The following is a 16791-nucleotide window of genomic DNA, read 5'->3' as shown; positions in this document are numbered from 1 at the left end:
TTCGTCGTTGTCGGTGATCAGTCCTACCACTGTTGTGTCATCGGCAAACTTAATGATGGTGTTGGAGTTGTGCCTGGCCGTGCAGTCATGAGTGAACAGGGAGTACAGGAGGGGACTGAGCATGCACCCCTGGGGAGCTCCAGTGTTGAGGATCAGTGTGGCAGATGTGTTGTTACGTACCCTTACCACCTGGGGGCGGCCCGTCAGGAAGTCCAGGATCCAGTTGCAGAGGGAGGTGTTTACTTCTAGGGTCCTTAGCTTATTGATGAGCTTTGAGGGCACTATGGGTTTGAACGCTGAGCTGTAGTCAATGAATAGCATTCTCACATACAGTGGGGAGAACAAGTATTTGATACACTGCCGATTTTGCAGGTTTTCCTACTTACAAAGCATGTAGAGGTCTGTAATTTTTATCATAGGTACACTTCAACTGTGAGAGACGGAATCTAAAACAAAAATCCAGAAAATCACATTGTATGATTTTTAAGTAATTAATTTGCATTTTATTGCATGACATAAGTATTTGATCACCTACCAACCAGTAAGAATTCCGGCTCTCACAGACCTGTTCGTTTTTCTTTAAGAAGCCCTCCTGTTCTCCACTCATTACCTGTATTAACTGCACCTGTTTGAACTCGTTACCTGTATAAAATACACCTGTCCACACACTCAATCAAACAGACTCCAACCTCTCCACAATGGCCAAGACCAGAGAGCTGTGTAAGGACATCAGGGATCAAATTGTAGACCTGCACAAGGCTGGGATGGGCTACAGGACAATAGGCAAGCAGCTTGGTGAGAAGGCAACAACTGTTGGCGCAATTATTAGAAAATGGAAGAAGTTCAAGATGACGGTCAATCACCCTCGGTCTGGGGCTCCATGCAAGATCTCATCTCGTGGGGCATCAATGATCATGAGGAAGGTGAGGGATCAGCCCAGAACTACACGGCAGGACCTGGTCAATGACCTGAAGAGAGCTGGGACCACAGTCTCAAAGAAAACCAATAGTAACACACTACGCCGTCATGGATTAAAATCCTGCAGTGCACGCAAGGTCCCTCTGCTCAAGCCAGCGCATGTCCAGGACCGTCTGAAGTTTGCCAATGACCATCTGGATTATCCAGAGGAGGAATGGGAGAAGGTCATGTGGTCTGATGAGACAAAAATTGAGTTTTTTGGTCTAAACTCCACTCGCCGTGTTTGGAGGAAGAAGAAGGATGAGTACAACCCCAAGAACACCATCCCAACCGTGAAGCATGGAGGTGGAAACATCATTCTTTGGGGATGCTTTTCTGCAAAGGGGACAGGACGACTGCACCGTATTGAGGGGAGGATGGATGGGGCCATGTATCGCGAGATCTTGGCCAACAACCTCCTTCCCTAAGTAAGAGCATTGAAGATGGGTCATGGCTGGGTCTTCCAGCATGACAACGACCCGAAACACACAGCCAGGGCAACTAAGGAGTGGCTCCGTAAGAAGCATCTCAAGGTCCCGGAGTGGCCTAGCCAGTCTCCAGACCTGAACCCAATAGAAAATCTTTGGAGGGAGCTGAAAGTCCGTATTGCCCAGCGACAGCCCCGAAACCTGAAGGATCTGCAGAAGGTCTGTATGGAGGAGTGGGCCAAAATCCCTGCTGCAGTGTGTGCAAACCTGGTCAAGAACTACAGGAAACGTATGATCTCTGTAATTGCAAACAAAGGTTTCTGTACCAAATATTAAGTTCTGCTTTTCTGATGTATCAAATACTTATGTCATGCAATAAAATGCTAATTAATTACTTAAAAATCATACAATGTGATTTTCTGGATTTTTGTTTTAGATTCCGTCTCTCACAGTTGAAGTGTACCTATGATAAAAATTACAGACCTCTATATGCTTTGTAAGTAGGAAAACCTGCAAAATCGGCAGTGTATCAAATACTTGTTCTCCCCACTGTAGGTGTTCCTTTTGTCCAGGTGGGAAAGGGCAGTGTGGAGTGCAATAGAGATTGCATCATCTGTGGATCTGTTGGGGCGGTATGGAAATTGGAGTGGGTCTAGGGTTTCTGGGATAATGGTGTTGATGTGAGCCATGACCAGCCTTTCAAAGCACTTTATGGCTACAGACGTGAGTGCTGCGGGTCCGTAGTCATTTAGGCAGGTTACCTTTGTGTTCTTGGGCACAGGGACTGTGGTGGTCTGCTTAAAACATGTTGGTATTATAGACTCGGACAGGGAGAGGTTGAAAATGTCAGTGAACACACTTGCCAGTTGGTCACCGCATGCTCGCAGTACACGTCCTGGTAATCCGTCTGGCCCTGCGGCCTTGTGAATGTTGACCTGTTGACCTGCGGAGAGCGTGATCACACAGTCGTCCGGAACAGCTGGTGCTCTCATGCATGTTTCAGTGCCATTTGCCTCGAAGCGAAATAGTTTAGCTCGTCTGGTAGGCTCGTGTCACTGGGCAGCTCTCGTCTGTGCTTCCCTTTTGTAGTCTAATGGTTTGCAAGCCCTGCCACATTTGGGGCGGTAGGTAGCGTAGTGGTTAGAGCGTTGGGCCAGTAACCGAAAGGAGGCTAAATCGAATCCCCGAGCTGACAAGGTAAAAATCTGTCATTCTGCCCCTGAACAAGGCAGTTAACCCACTGTTCCCCGGTAGGCCGTCATTGTAAATAAGAATTTGTTCTTAACTGACTTGCCTTGTTAAATAAAATGTAAAAATAAAACATCCGACGAGCGTCAGAGCCGGTGTAGTACAATGCAATCTTAGTCCTGTATTGATGCTTTGCCTGTTTGATGGTTTGTCGGAGGTCATAGCGTGATTTCTTGTAAGCTTCCGGGTTAGAGTCCCGCACCTTGAAAGCGGCAACTCTGCGAATGTTGCCTGTATTCCATGGCTTCTGGTTGGGGTATGTACGTACAGTCACTGTGGGGACGACGAAGCCAGTGACTGATGTGGTGTACTCCTCAATGCCATCGGAAGAATCACAGAACATATTCCAGTCTGTGATAGCAAAACAGTCCTGTAGCTTAGCATCTGCTTCATCTGACCACTTTTTTATTGACCTAGTTACGGTGAGGACAAGAATCCAAACAAGACTTGCATCCAAACATCACACTGTTGATTTTATGTGCATTTTACATTTAATGTACTTTTCATCGCATTTGTTGATAACGGAATCTGAAAATACTCTGGATACATTTAGTAACATGATCAGAATATGTGGGGTAGGTGCAACATAAGAAAAAACAATGACATGGGTTTGAGTGAGAGGACTAACTGGTGTCTCCAAGTGGCCACACACCTCTCCAGACTGGGGGTTAGTGAGAGGACTAACTGGGTGGACACCTCTCCAGACTGGGGGTTAGTGAGAGGACTAACTGGGTGGACACACCTCTCCAGACTGGGGATTAGTGAGAGGACTAACTGGGTGGACACACCTCTCCAGACTGGGGGTTAGTGAGAGGACTAACTGGTGTCTCCAAGTGGACACACACCTCTCCAGACTGGGGATTAGTGAGAGGACTAACTGGGTGGACACACCTCTCCAGACTGGGGGTTAGTGAGAGGACTAACTGGTGTCTCCAAGTGGACACACCTCTCCAGACTGGGGGTTAGTGAGAGGACTAACTGGGTGGACACATCTCTCCAGACTGGGGGTTAGTGAGAGGACTAACTGGTGTCTCCAAGTGGACACACACCTCTCCAGACTGGGGGTTAGTGAGAGGACTAACTGGGTGGACACACCTCTCCAGACTGTGGGTTAGTGAGAGGACTAACTGGTGTCTCCAAGTGGCCACACACCTCTCCAGACTGGGGGTTAGTGAGAGGACTAACTGGTGTCTCCAAGTGGACACACCTCTCCAGACTGGGGGTTAGTGAGAGGACTAACTGGGTGGACACACCTCTCCAGACTGGGGGTTAGTAAGAGGACTAACTGGGTGGACACACCTCTCCAGACTGGGGGTTAGTGAGAGGACTAACTGGGGTCTCCAAGTGGACACACACCTCTCCAGACTGGGGGTTAGTGAGAGGACTAACTGGTGTCTCCAAGTGGACACACCTCTCCAGACTGGGGATTAGTGAGAGGACTAACTGGGTGGACACACCTCTCCAGACTGGGGGTTAGTGAGAGGACTAACTGGTGTCTCCAAGTGGACACACACCTCTCCAGACTGGGGGTTAGTGAGAGGACTAACTGGTGTCTCCAAGTGGACACACACCTCTCCAGACTGGGGGTTAGTGAGAGGACTAACTGGGTGGACACACCTCTCCAGACTGGGGGTTAGTGAGAGGACTAACTGGTGTCTCCAAGTGGCCATACTCTAGTGCTATAATAAGGCAATGTGGTGGTTGATGGTAGTAAAGTATGCTATAATTAAGGGCTGGGTCCTGGTAGTAAAGTATGCTTTAATAAGGCAATGTGGTGGGTCCTGGTAGTAAAGTATGCTATAAATAAGGCTGGGTCCTGGTAGTAAAGTATGCTGTAATAAGGCTGGGTCCTGGTAGTAAAGTATGCTGTAAATAAGGCTGGGTCCTGGTAGTAAAGTATGCTGTAAATAAGGCTGGGTCCTGGTAGTAAAGTATGCTATAAATAAGGCTGGGTCCTGGTAGTAAAGTATGCTATAAATAAGGCTGGGTCCTGGTAGTAAAGTATGCTATAAATAAGGCTGGGTCCTGGTAGTAAAGTATGCTGTAAATAAGGCTGGGTCCTGGTAGTAAAGTATGCTATAAATAAGGCTGGGTCCTGGTAGTAAAGTATGCTATAAATAAGGCTGGGTCCTGGTAGTAAAGTATGCTGTAAATAAGGCTGGGTCCTGGTAGTAAAGTATGCTATAAATAAGTCTGGGTCCTGGTAGTAAAGTATGCTATAAATAAGGCTGGGTCCTGGTAGTAAAGTATGCTATAAATAAGGCTGGGTCCTGGTAGTAAAGTATGCTATAAATAAGGCTGGGTCCTGGTAGTAAAGTATGCTATAAATAAGGCTGGGTCCTGGTAGTAAAGTATGCTATAAATAAGGCTGGGTCCTGGTAGTAAAGTATGCTGTAAACAAGGCTGGGTCCTGGTAGTAAAGTATGCTATAAATAAGGCTGGGTCCTGGTAGTAAAGTATGCTATAAATAAGGCTGGGTCCTGGTAGTAAAGTATGCTATAAATAAGGCTGGGTCCTGGTAGTAAAGTATGCTGTAAACAAGGCTGGGTCCTGGTAGTAAAGTATGCTATAAATAAGGCTGGGTCCTGGTAGTAAAGTATGCTATAAATAAGGCTGGGTCCTGGTAGTAAAGTATGCTATAAATAAGGCTGGGTCCTGGTAGTAAAGTATGCTATAAATAAGGCTGGGTCCTGGTAGTAAAGTATGCTGTAAATAAGGCTGGGTCCTGGTAGTAAAGTATGCTATAATAAGCCCATACCATTGTCAGAGTCACAAAGCCATAGGCCATCTTGGGAGAGGCTGGGGGCATGGGGCCTGCAGGGATGTCTCTGAACTAGATGGAAAGGGGAGAAATATTAACACACATGTCATCAATATCATATATTTCAAAGGGGTCTGCATCTGAAATGCCTCCCTATATAGTGTGATACTTTTGACCAGAGCCCGTGCACCCTAGTATGCCCTATATATTCACTAGAGCACTATGGGTCTTGGTCAAAAGTAGTGCGACTATATAGGGCATAGGGTGCCATTTGGGACAAAGCCTAAGATGAACTGAGTCCTGTGGGTTTGTCCCAGTCATGTTACCATGGTGATGGTGTCCTGTATGGCCAGTATATTCTCTACTGGGTTAGGGCAGGTTAAGGGTTGTTACCATGGTGATGGTGTCCTGTATGGCCAGTATATTCTCTACTGGGTTAGGGCAGGTTAAGGGTTGTTACCATGGTGATGGTGTTCCGTATGGCCAGTATATTCTCTACTGGGTTAGGGCAGGTTAAGGGTTGTTACCATGGTGATGGTGTCCTGTATGGCCAGTATATTCTCTACTGGGTTAGGGCAGGTTAAGAGGTGTTACCATGGTGATGGTGTTCCGTATGGCCAGTATATTCTCTACTGGGTTAGGGCAGGTTAAGAGGTGTTACCTTGCTGATGGTGTCCCGTATAGCCAGTAGTTTCTCTGTAGGGTCTCCTGCCTCAGACAGAGGGGCGTTGTAGTCATAACTGGTCACTACCGACCTAAACCTGTTATCATGGTCCGCTCCTACAGGGTTAACACGACAACAGTTATACAGCTGCTCCTACAGGGTTAACACGACAACAGCTGATCCTACAGGGTTAACACGACAACAGCTGCTCCTACAGGGTTAACACGACAACAGTTATACAGCTGCTCCTACAGGGTTAACACGACAACAGCTGATCCTACAGGGTTAACACGACAACAGCTGATCCTACAGGGTTAACACGACAACAGCTGCTCCTACAGGGTTAACACGACAACCGTTATACAGCTGCTCCTACAGGGTTAACACGACAACAGCTGATCCTACAGGGTTAACACGACAACAGCTGATCCTACAGGGTTAACACGACAACAGCTGCTCCTACAGGGTTAACACGACAACAGTTATACAGCTGATCCTACAGGGTTAACACGACAACAGCTGATCCTACAGGGTTAGCATGACAACAGCTGCTCCTACAGGGTTAACACGACAACAGCTGCTCCTACAGGGTTAACACGACAACAGTTATACAGCTGCTCCTACAGGGTTAATACGACAACAGCTGATCCTACAGGGTTAACACGACAACAGCTGATCCTACAGGGTTAACACGACAACAGCTGATCCTACAGGGTTAACACGACAACAGCTGCTCCTACAGGGTTAACACGACAACAGTTATACAGCTGATCCTACAGGGTTAACACGACAACAGCTGATCCTACAGGGTTAACACGACAACAGCTGCTCCTACAGGGTTAACACGACAACAGTTATACAGCTGCTCCTACAGGGTTAACACGACAACAGCTGATCCTACAGGGTTAACACGACAACAGCTGATCCTACAGGGTTAACACGACAACAGCTGCTCCTACAGGGTTAACACGACAACAGTTATACAGCTGCTCCTACAGGGTTAACACGACAACAGCTGATCCTACAGGGTTAACACGACAACAGCTGATCCTACAGGGTTAACACGACAACAGCTGCTCCTACAGGGTTAACACGACAACAGTTATACAGCTGCTCCTACAGGGTTAACACGACAACAGCTGATCCTACAGGGTTAACACGACAACAGCTGCTCCTACAGGGTTAACACGACAACAGTTATACAGCTGATCCTACAGGGTTAACACGACAACAGTTATACAGCTGATACTACAGGGTTAACACGACAACAGTTATACAGCTGATACTACAGGGTTAACACGACAACAGTTATACAGCTGATCCTACAGGGTTAACACGACAACAGCTGATCCTACAGGGTTAACACGACAACAGCTGATCCTACAGGGTTAACACGGCAACAGCTGCTCCTACAGGGTTAACACGACAACAGTTAGACAGCTGATCCTACAGGGTTAACACGACAACAGTTATACAGCTGCTCCTACCGGGTTAACACGACAACAGCTGATCCTACAGGGTTAACACGACAACAGCTGCTCCTACAGGGTTAACACGACAACAGCTGATCCTACAGGGTTAACACGACAACAGCTGCTCCTACAGGGTTAACACGACAACAGTTATACAGCTGATCCTACCGGGTTAACACGACAACAGCTGATCCTACAGGGTTAACACGACAACAGCTGCTCCTACAGGGTTAACACGACAACAGTTATACAGCTGATCCTACAGGGTTAACACGACAACAGCTGCTCCTACAGGGTTAACACGACAACAGCTGCTCCTACAGGGTTAACACGACAACAGTTAGACAGCTGATCCTACAGGGTTAACACGACAACAGCTGCTCCTACAGGGTTAACACGACAACAGTTAGACAGCTGATCCTACAGGGTTAACACGACAACAGTTATACAGCTGATCCTACCGGGTTAACACGACAACAGCTGATCCTACAGGGTTAACACGACAACAGCTGCTCCTACAGGGTTAACACGACAACAGCTGATCCTACAGGGTTAACACGACACCAGTTAGACAGCTGATACTACAGGGTTAACACGACAACAGCTGCTCCTACAGGGTTAACACGACAACAGCTGATCCTACAGGGTTAACACGACAACAGTTATACAGCTGATCCTACAGGGTTAACACGACTACAGTTATACAGCTGATCCTACAGGGTTAACACGACAACAGCTGCTCCTACAGGGTTAACACGACAACAGTTATACAGCTGATCCTACCGGGTTAACACGACAACAGCTGATCCTACAGGGTTAACACGACAACAGCCGCTCCTACAGGGTTAACACGACAACAGCTGCTCCTACAGGGTTAACACGACAACAGTTATACAGCTGATCCTTCCGGGTTAACACGACAACAGCTGATCCTACAGGGTTAACACGACAACAGCTGCTCCTACAGGGTTAACACGACAACAGCTGCTCCTACCGGGTTAACACGACAACAGTTATACAGCTGATCCTACCGGGTTAACACGACAACAGCTGCTCCTACAGGGTTAACACGACAACAGTTATACAGCTGATCCTACCGGGTTAACACGACAACAGCTGATCCTACAGGGTTAACACGACAACAGCTGCTCCTACGGGGTTAACACGACAACAGCTGCTCCTACAGGATTAACACGACAACAGCTGCTCCTACAGGGTTAACACGACAACAGCTGCTCCTACAGGATTAACACGACAACAGCTGATCCTACAGGGTTAACACGACAACAGCTGCTCCTACAGGGTTAACACGACAACAGCTGATCCTACCGGGTTAACACGACAACAGCTGATCCTACAGGGTTAACACGACAACAGCTGCTCCTACAGGGTTAACACGACAACAGCTGCTCCTACAGGGTTAACACGACAACAGCTGATCCTACCGGGTTAACACGACTACAGTTATACAGCTGATCCTACAGGGTTAACACGACAACAGCTGATCCTACCGGGTTAACACGACAACAGTTAGACAGCTGATCCTACCGGGTTAACACGACAACAGTTAGACAGCTGATCCTACAGGGTTAACACGACAACAGTTATACAGCTGATCCTACAGGGTTAACACGACAACAGCTGATCCTACAGGGTTAACATGACAACAGCTGATCCTACAGGGTTAACATGACAACAGCTGATCCTACAGGGTTAGCACGACAACAGCTGATCCTACAGGGTTAACACGACAACAGCTGATCCTACAGGGTTAACACGACAACAGTTAGACAGCTGATCCTACAGGGTTAACACGACAACAGCTGATCCTACAGGGTTAACACGACAACAGTTAGACAGCTGATCCTACAGGGTTAACACGACAACAGCTGCTCCTACAGGGTTAACACGACAACAGCTGCTCCTACAGGGTTAACACGACCACAGTTAGACAGCTGATCCTACAGGGTTAACACGACAACAGCTGCTCCTACAGGGTTAACACGACAACAGTTAGACAGCTGATCCTACAGGGTTAACACGACAACAGTTATACAGCTGATCCTACCGGGTTAACACGACAACAGCTGATCCTACAGGGTTAACACGACTACAGTTAGACAGCTGATACTACAGGGTTAACACGACAACAGCTGCTCCTACAGGGTTAACACGACAACAGCTGATCCTACAGGGTTAACACGACTACAGTTAGACAGCTGATACTACAGGGTTAACACGACAACAGCTGCTCCTACAGGGTTAACACGACAACAGCTGATCCTACAGGGTTAACACGACAACAGTTATACAGCTGATCCTACAGGGTTAACACGACTACAGTTATACAGCTGATCCTACAGGGTTAACACGACAACAGCTGCTCCTACAGGGTTAACACGACAACAGTTATACAGCTGATCCTACCGGGTTAACACGACAACAGCTGATCCTACAGGGTTAACACGACAACAGCCGCTCCTACAGGGTTAACACGACAACAGCTGCTCCTACAGGGTTAACACGACAACAGTTATACAGCTGATCCTACCGGGTTAACACGACAACAGCTGATCCTACAGGGTTAACACGACAACAGCTGCTCCTACAGGGTTAACACGACAACAGCTGCTCCTACCGGGTTAACACGACAACAGCTGATCCTACAGGGTTAACACGACAACAGCTGCCCCTACAGGGTTAACACGACAACAGTTATACAGCTGATCCTACCGGGTTAACACGACAACAGCTGCTCCTACAGGGTTAACACGACAACAGTTATACAGCTGATCCTACCGGGTTAACACGACAACAGCTGATCCTACAGGGTTAACACGACAACAGCTGCTCCTACAGGGTTAACACGACAACAGCTGCTCCTACAGGATTAACACGACAACAGCTGATCCTACAGGGTTAACACGACAACAGCTGCTCCTACAGGGTTAACACGACAACAGCTGATCCTACAGGGTTAACACGACAACAGCTGCTCCTACAGGGTTAACACGACAACAGCTGCTCCTACAGGATTAACAAGACAACAGCTGATCCTACAGGGTTAACACGACAACAGCTGCTCCTACAGGGTTAACACGACAACAGCTGCTCCTACAGGGTTAACACGACAACAGTTATACAGCTGATCCTACCGGGTTAACACGACAACAGCTGATCCTACAGGGTTAACACGACAACAGCTGCTCCTACAGGGTTAACACGACAACAGTTATACAGCTGATCCTACAGGGTTAACACGACAACAGCTGCTCCTACAGGGTTAACACGACAACAGCTGCTCCTACAGGGTTAACACGACAACAGTTAGACAGCTGATCCTACAGGGTTAACACGACAACAGCTGCTCCTACAGGGTTAACACGACAACAGTTAGACAGCTGATCCTACAGGGTTAACACGACAACAGTTATACAGCTGATCCTACCGGGTTAACACGACAACAGCTGATCCTACAGGGTTAACACGACTACAGTTAGACAGCTGATACTACAGGGTTAACACGACAACAGCTGCTCCTACAGGGTTAACACGACAACAGCTGATCCTACAGGGTTAACACGACACCAGTTAGACAGCTGATACTACAGGGTTAACACGACAACAGCTGCTCCTACAGGGTTAACACGACAACAGCTGATCCTACAGGGTTAACACGACAACAGTTATACAGCTGATCCTACAGGGTTAACACGACTACAGTTATACAGCTGATCCTACAGGGTTAACACGACAACAGCTGCTCCTACAGGGTTAACACGACAACAGTTATACAGCTGATCCTACCGGGTTAACACGACAACAGCTGATCCTACAGGGTTAACACGACAACAGCCGCTCCTACAGGGTTAACACGACAACAGCTGCTCCTACAGGGTTAACACGACAACAGTTATACAGCTGATCCTTCCGGGTTAACACGACAACAGCTGATCCTACAGGGTTAACACGACAACAGCTGCTCCTACAGGGTTAACACGACAACAGCTGCTCCTACCGGGTTAACACGACAACAGCTGATCCTACAGGGTTAACACGACAACAGCTGCCCCTACAGGGTTAACACGACAACAGTTATACAGCTGATCCTACCGGGTTAACACGACAACAGCTGCTCCTACAGGGTTAACACGACAACAGTTATACAGCTGATCCTACCGGGTTAACACGACAACAGCTGATCCTACAGGGTTAACACGACAACAGCTGCTCCTACAGGGTTAACACGACAACAGCTGCTCCTACAGGATTAACACGACAACAGCTGATCCTACAGGGTTAACACGACAACAGCTGCTCCTACAGGGTTAACACGACAACAGCTGCTCCTACAGGATTAACACGACAACAGCTGATCCTACAGGGTTAACACGACAACAGCTGCTCCTACAGGGTTAACACGACAACAGCTGATCCTACCGGGTTAACACGACAACAGCTGATCCTACAGGGTTAACACGACAACAGCTGCTCCTACAGGGTTAACACGACAACAGCTGCTCCTACAGGGTTAACACGACAACAGCTGATCCTACCGGGTTAACACGACTACAGTTATACAGCTGATCCTACAGGGTTAACACGACAACAGCTGATCCTACCGGGTTAACACGACAACAGTTAGACAGCTGATCCTACCGGGTTAACACGACAACAGTTAGACAGCTGATCCTACAGGGTTAACACGACAACAGTTATACAGCTGATCCTACAGGGTTAACACGACAACAGCTGATCCTACAGGGTTAACATGACAACAGCTGATCCTACAGGGTTAACATGACAACAGCTGATCCTACAGGGTTAGCACGACAACAGCTGATCCTACAGGGTTAACACGACAACAGCTGATCCTACAGGGTTAACACGACAACAGTTAGACAGCTGATCCTACAGGGTTAACACGACAACAGCTGATCCTACAGGGTTAACACGACAACAGTTAGACAGCTGATCCTACAGGGTTAACACGACAACAGCTGCTCCTACAGGGTTAACACGACAACAGCTGCTCCTACAGGGTTAACACGACAACAGTTAGACAGCTGATCCTACAGGGTTAACACGACAACAGCTGCTCCTACAGGGTTAACACGACAACAGTTAGACAGCTGATCCTACAGGGTTAACACGACAACAGTTATACAGCTGATCCTACCGGGTTAACACGACAACAGCTGATCCTACAGGGTTAACACGACTACAGTTAGACAGCTGATACTGCAGGGTTAACACGACAACAGCTGCTCCTACAGGGTTAACACGACAACAGCTGATCCTACAGGGTTAACACGACTACAGTTAGACAGCTGATACTACAGGGTTAACACGACAACAGCTGCTCCTACAGGGTTAACACGACAACAGCTGATCCTACAGGGTTAACACGACAACAGTTATACAGCTGATCCTACAGGGTTAACACGACTACACTTATACAGCTGATCCTACAGGGTTAACACGACAACAGCTGCTCCTACAGGGTTAACACGACAACAGTTATACAGCTGATCCTACCGGGTTAACACGACAACAGCTGATCCTACAGGGTTAACACGACAACAGCCGCTCCTACAGGGTTAACACGACAACAGCTGCTCCTACAGGGTTAACACGACAACAGTTATACAGCTGATCCTACCGGGTTAACACGACAACAGCTGATCCTACAGGGTTAACACGACAACAGCTGCTCCTACAGGGTTAACACGACAACAGCTGCTCCTACCGGGTTAACACGACAACAGCTGATCCTACAGGGTTAACACGACAACAGCTGCCCCTACAGGGTTAACACGACAACAGTTATACAGCTGATCCTACCGGGTTAACACGACAACAGCTGCTCCTACAGGGTTAACACGACAACAGTTATACAGCTGATCCTACCGGGTTAACACGACAACAGCTGATCCTACAGGGTTAACACGACAACAGCTGCTCCTACAGGGTTAACACGACAACAGCTGCTCCTACAGGATTAACACGACAACAGCTGATCCTACAGGGTTAACACGACAACAGCTGCTCCTACAGGGTTAACACGACAACAGCTGCTCCTACAGGATTAACACGACAACAGCTGATCCTACAGGGTTAACACGACAACAGCTGCTCCTACAGGGTTAACACGACAACAGCTGATCCTACCGGGTTAACACGACAACAGCTGATCCTACAGGGTTAACACGACAACAGCTGCTCCTACAGGGTTAACACGACAACAGCTGCTCCTACAGGGTTAACACGACAACAGCTGATCCTACCGGGTTAACACGACTACAGTTATACAGCTGATCCTACAGGGTTAACACGACAACAGCTGATCCTACCGGGTTAACACGACAACAGTTAGACAGCTGATCCTACCGGGTTAACACGACAACAGTTAGACAGCTGATCCTACAGGGTTAACACGACAACAGCTGATCCTACAGGGTTAACATGACAACAGCTGATCCTACAGGGTTAACATGACAACAGCTGATCCTACAGGGTTAGCACGACAACAGCTGATCCTACAGGGTTAACACGACAACAGCTGATCCTACAGGGTTAACACGACAACAGTTAGACAGCTGATCCTACAGGGTTAACACGACAACAGCTGATCCTACAGGGTTAACACGACAACAGTTAGACAGCTGATCCTACAGGGTTAACACGACAACAGTTAGACAGCTGATCCTACAGGGTTAACACGACAACAGCTGATCCTACAGGGTTAACACGACTACAGCTGATCCTACAGGGTTAACACGACAACAGTTATATAGCTGATCCTACAGGGTTAACATGACAACAGCTGATCCTACAGGGTTAGCATGACAACAGCTGCTCCTACAGGGTTAACATGACAACAGCTGATCCTACAGGGTTAGCATGACAACAGCTGCTCCTACAGGGTTAACATGACAACAGCTGATCCTACAGGGTTAGCATGACAACAGCTGCTCCTACAGGGTTAACACGACAACAGTTAGACAGCTGATCCTACAGGGTTAACACGACAACAGTTATACAGCTGATCCTACAGGGTTAACACGACAACAGCTGATCCTACAGGGTTAACACGACAACAGCTGATCCTACCGGGTTAACATGAAGGAACAACAACGAGTTATACTTCGACAGTATTAAACGGTTGGTATACGAGACTTAAAGAAGGAAATATTGATACTATTTAACCAACCATTCCAGTAGCCGAAGTTGGTCCCTCCTTCAAACATATACCTGTAGTGAGAGAAGAGGACAACTGCTTTTGTTATGTTGTGTGGGATGATTTATAAAAAAAGCTAATTCAGGTGGCTTGTTCCTTACTACGGCACCTTATCAATCACATTTTTTTCAGTGTCTTAGCAGTAAATGTATTATCAGTGAATTGTTTAAACATGAAACATTTGGCACTTCTATCATACACAGAGAGAGGTTTTCGGACACCTACATGTTGACGCTGGCCCCCATGCTGAGCATCTCCCCCAGCATCCTGCTGACCTTCTGGGTGTCCACCTGAGCATGCTGGTCCCCCCAGTGGTCCAGCCACCCCGTGTAGAACTCAGAGTTTACCTGGAACACACAGCAGTTTAGTCTGGTCATGGTACTACATCATCTAATAGTTTAGTCTGGTCATGGTACTACATCATCATCTAATAGTTTAGTCTGGTCATGGTACTACATCATCTAATAGTTTAGCCTGGTCATGGTACTACATCATCATCTAATAGTTTAGTCTGGTCATGGTACTACATCATCTAATAGTTTAGTCTGGTCATGGTACTACGTCATCATCTAATAGTTTAGTCTGGTCATGGTACTACGTCGTCATCTAATAGTTTAGTCTGGTCATGGTACTACGTCATCTAATAGTTTAGTCTGGTCATGGTACTACATCATCATCTAATAGTTTAGTCTGGTCATGGTACTACATCACCATCTAATAGTTTAGTCTGGTCATGGTACTACATCATCATCTAATAGTTTAGTCTGGTCATGGTACTACGTCATCTAATAGTTTAGTCTGGTCATGGTACTACATCATCATCTAATAGTTTAGTCTGGTCATGGTACTACATCATCATCTAATAGTTTAGTCTGGTCATGGTACTACATCATCATCTAATAGTTTAGTCTGGTCATGGTACTACATCGTCATCTAATAGTTTAGTCTGGTCATGGTACTACATCATCTAATAGTTTAGTCTGGTCATGGTACTACATCATCATCTAATAGTTTAGTCTGGTCATGGTACTACATCACCATCTAATAGTTTAGTCTGGTCATGGTACTACATCATCATCTAATAGTTTAGTCTGGTCATGGTACTACATCACCATCTAATAGTTTAGTCTGGTCATGGTACTACATCATCATCTAATAGTTTAGTCTGGTCATGGTACTACGTCATCTAATAGTTTAGTCTGGTCATGGTACTACATCATCATCTAATAGTTTAGTCTGGTCATGGTACTACATCATCATCTAATAGTTTAGTCTGGTCATGGTACTACGTCATCTAATAGTTTAGTCTGGTCATGGTACTACATCATCATCTAATAGTTTAGTCTGGTCATGGTACTACGTCATCTAATAGTTTAGTCTGGTCATGGTACTACGTCGTCATCTAATAGTTTAGTCTGGTCATGGTACTACGTCATCATCTAATAGTTTAGTCTGGTCATGGTACTACATCATCATCTAATAGTTTAGTCTGGTCATGGTACTACATCATCTAATAGTTTAGTCTGGTCATGGTACTACATCATCATCTAATAGTTTAGTCTGGTCATGGTACTACATCATCATCTAATAGTTTAGTCTGGTCATGGTACTACATCATCATCTAATAGTTTAGTCTGGTCATGGTACTACATCATCATCTAATAGTTTAGTCTGGTCATGGTACTACGTCGTCATCTAATAGTTTAGTCTGGTCATGGTACTACATCATCATCTAATAGTTTAGTCTGGTCATGGTACTACATCATCTAATAGTTTAGTCTGGTCATGGTACTACATCATCATCTAATAGTTTAGTCTGGTCATGGTACTACATCATCATCTAATAGTTTAGTCTGGTCATGGTACTACATCATCATCTAATAGTTTAGTCTGGTCATGGTACTACATCATCTAATAGTTTAGTCTGGTCATGGTACTACATCATCATCTAATAGTTTAGTCTGGTCATGGTACTACATCATCATCTAATAGTTTAGTCTGGTCATGGTACTACATCACCA

The 16791-nt window shown here is 46.5% G+C and overlaps 1 protein-coding gene across 1 annotated transcript in view; it reads right to left on the bottom strand.

Annotated features, from left to right (window-relative positions):
* Nucleotides 1-16791, bottom strand: part of glb1l (galactosidase, beta 1-like) — a 66536-nt gene that overhangs the window by 8793 nt on the left and 40952 nt on the right. Inside the window, exons 8-11 of the mRNA XM_071341907.1 lie at nt 14996-15117; nt 14744-14784; nt 6056-6174; nt 5392-5466 (exon numbers count right to left, since the gene is read on the bottom strand). Coding sequence (XP_071198008.1) covers nt 5392-5466; nt 6056-6174; nt 14744-14784; nt 14996-15117 — 357 coding nt within the window. The remainder of the gene's footprint in view (nt 1-5391; nt 5467-6055; nt 6175-14743; nt 14785-14995; nt 15118-16791) is intronic.

The sequence above is a fragment of the Salvelinus alpinus genome, chromosome 14, assembly GCF_045679555.1.
Source record: "Salvelinus alpinus chromosome 14, SLU_Salpinus.1, whole genome shotgun sequence".
NCBI classification, from domain to species: Eukaryota; Metazoa; Chordata; class Actinopteri; order Salmoniformes; family Salmonidae; genus Salvelinus; species Salvelinus alpinus.
Note: the sequence above shows the minus strand (reverse complement) of the source record. Positions and strands in the feature narration are given on the sequence as shown.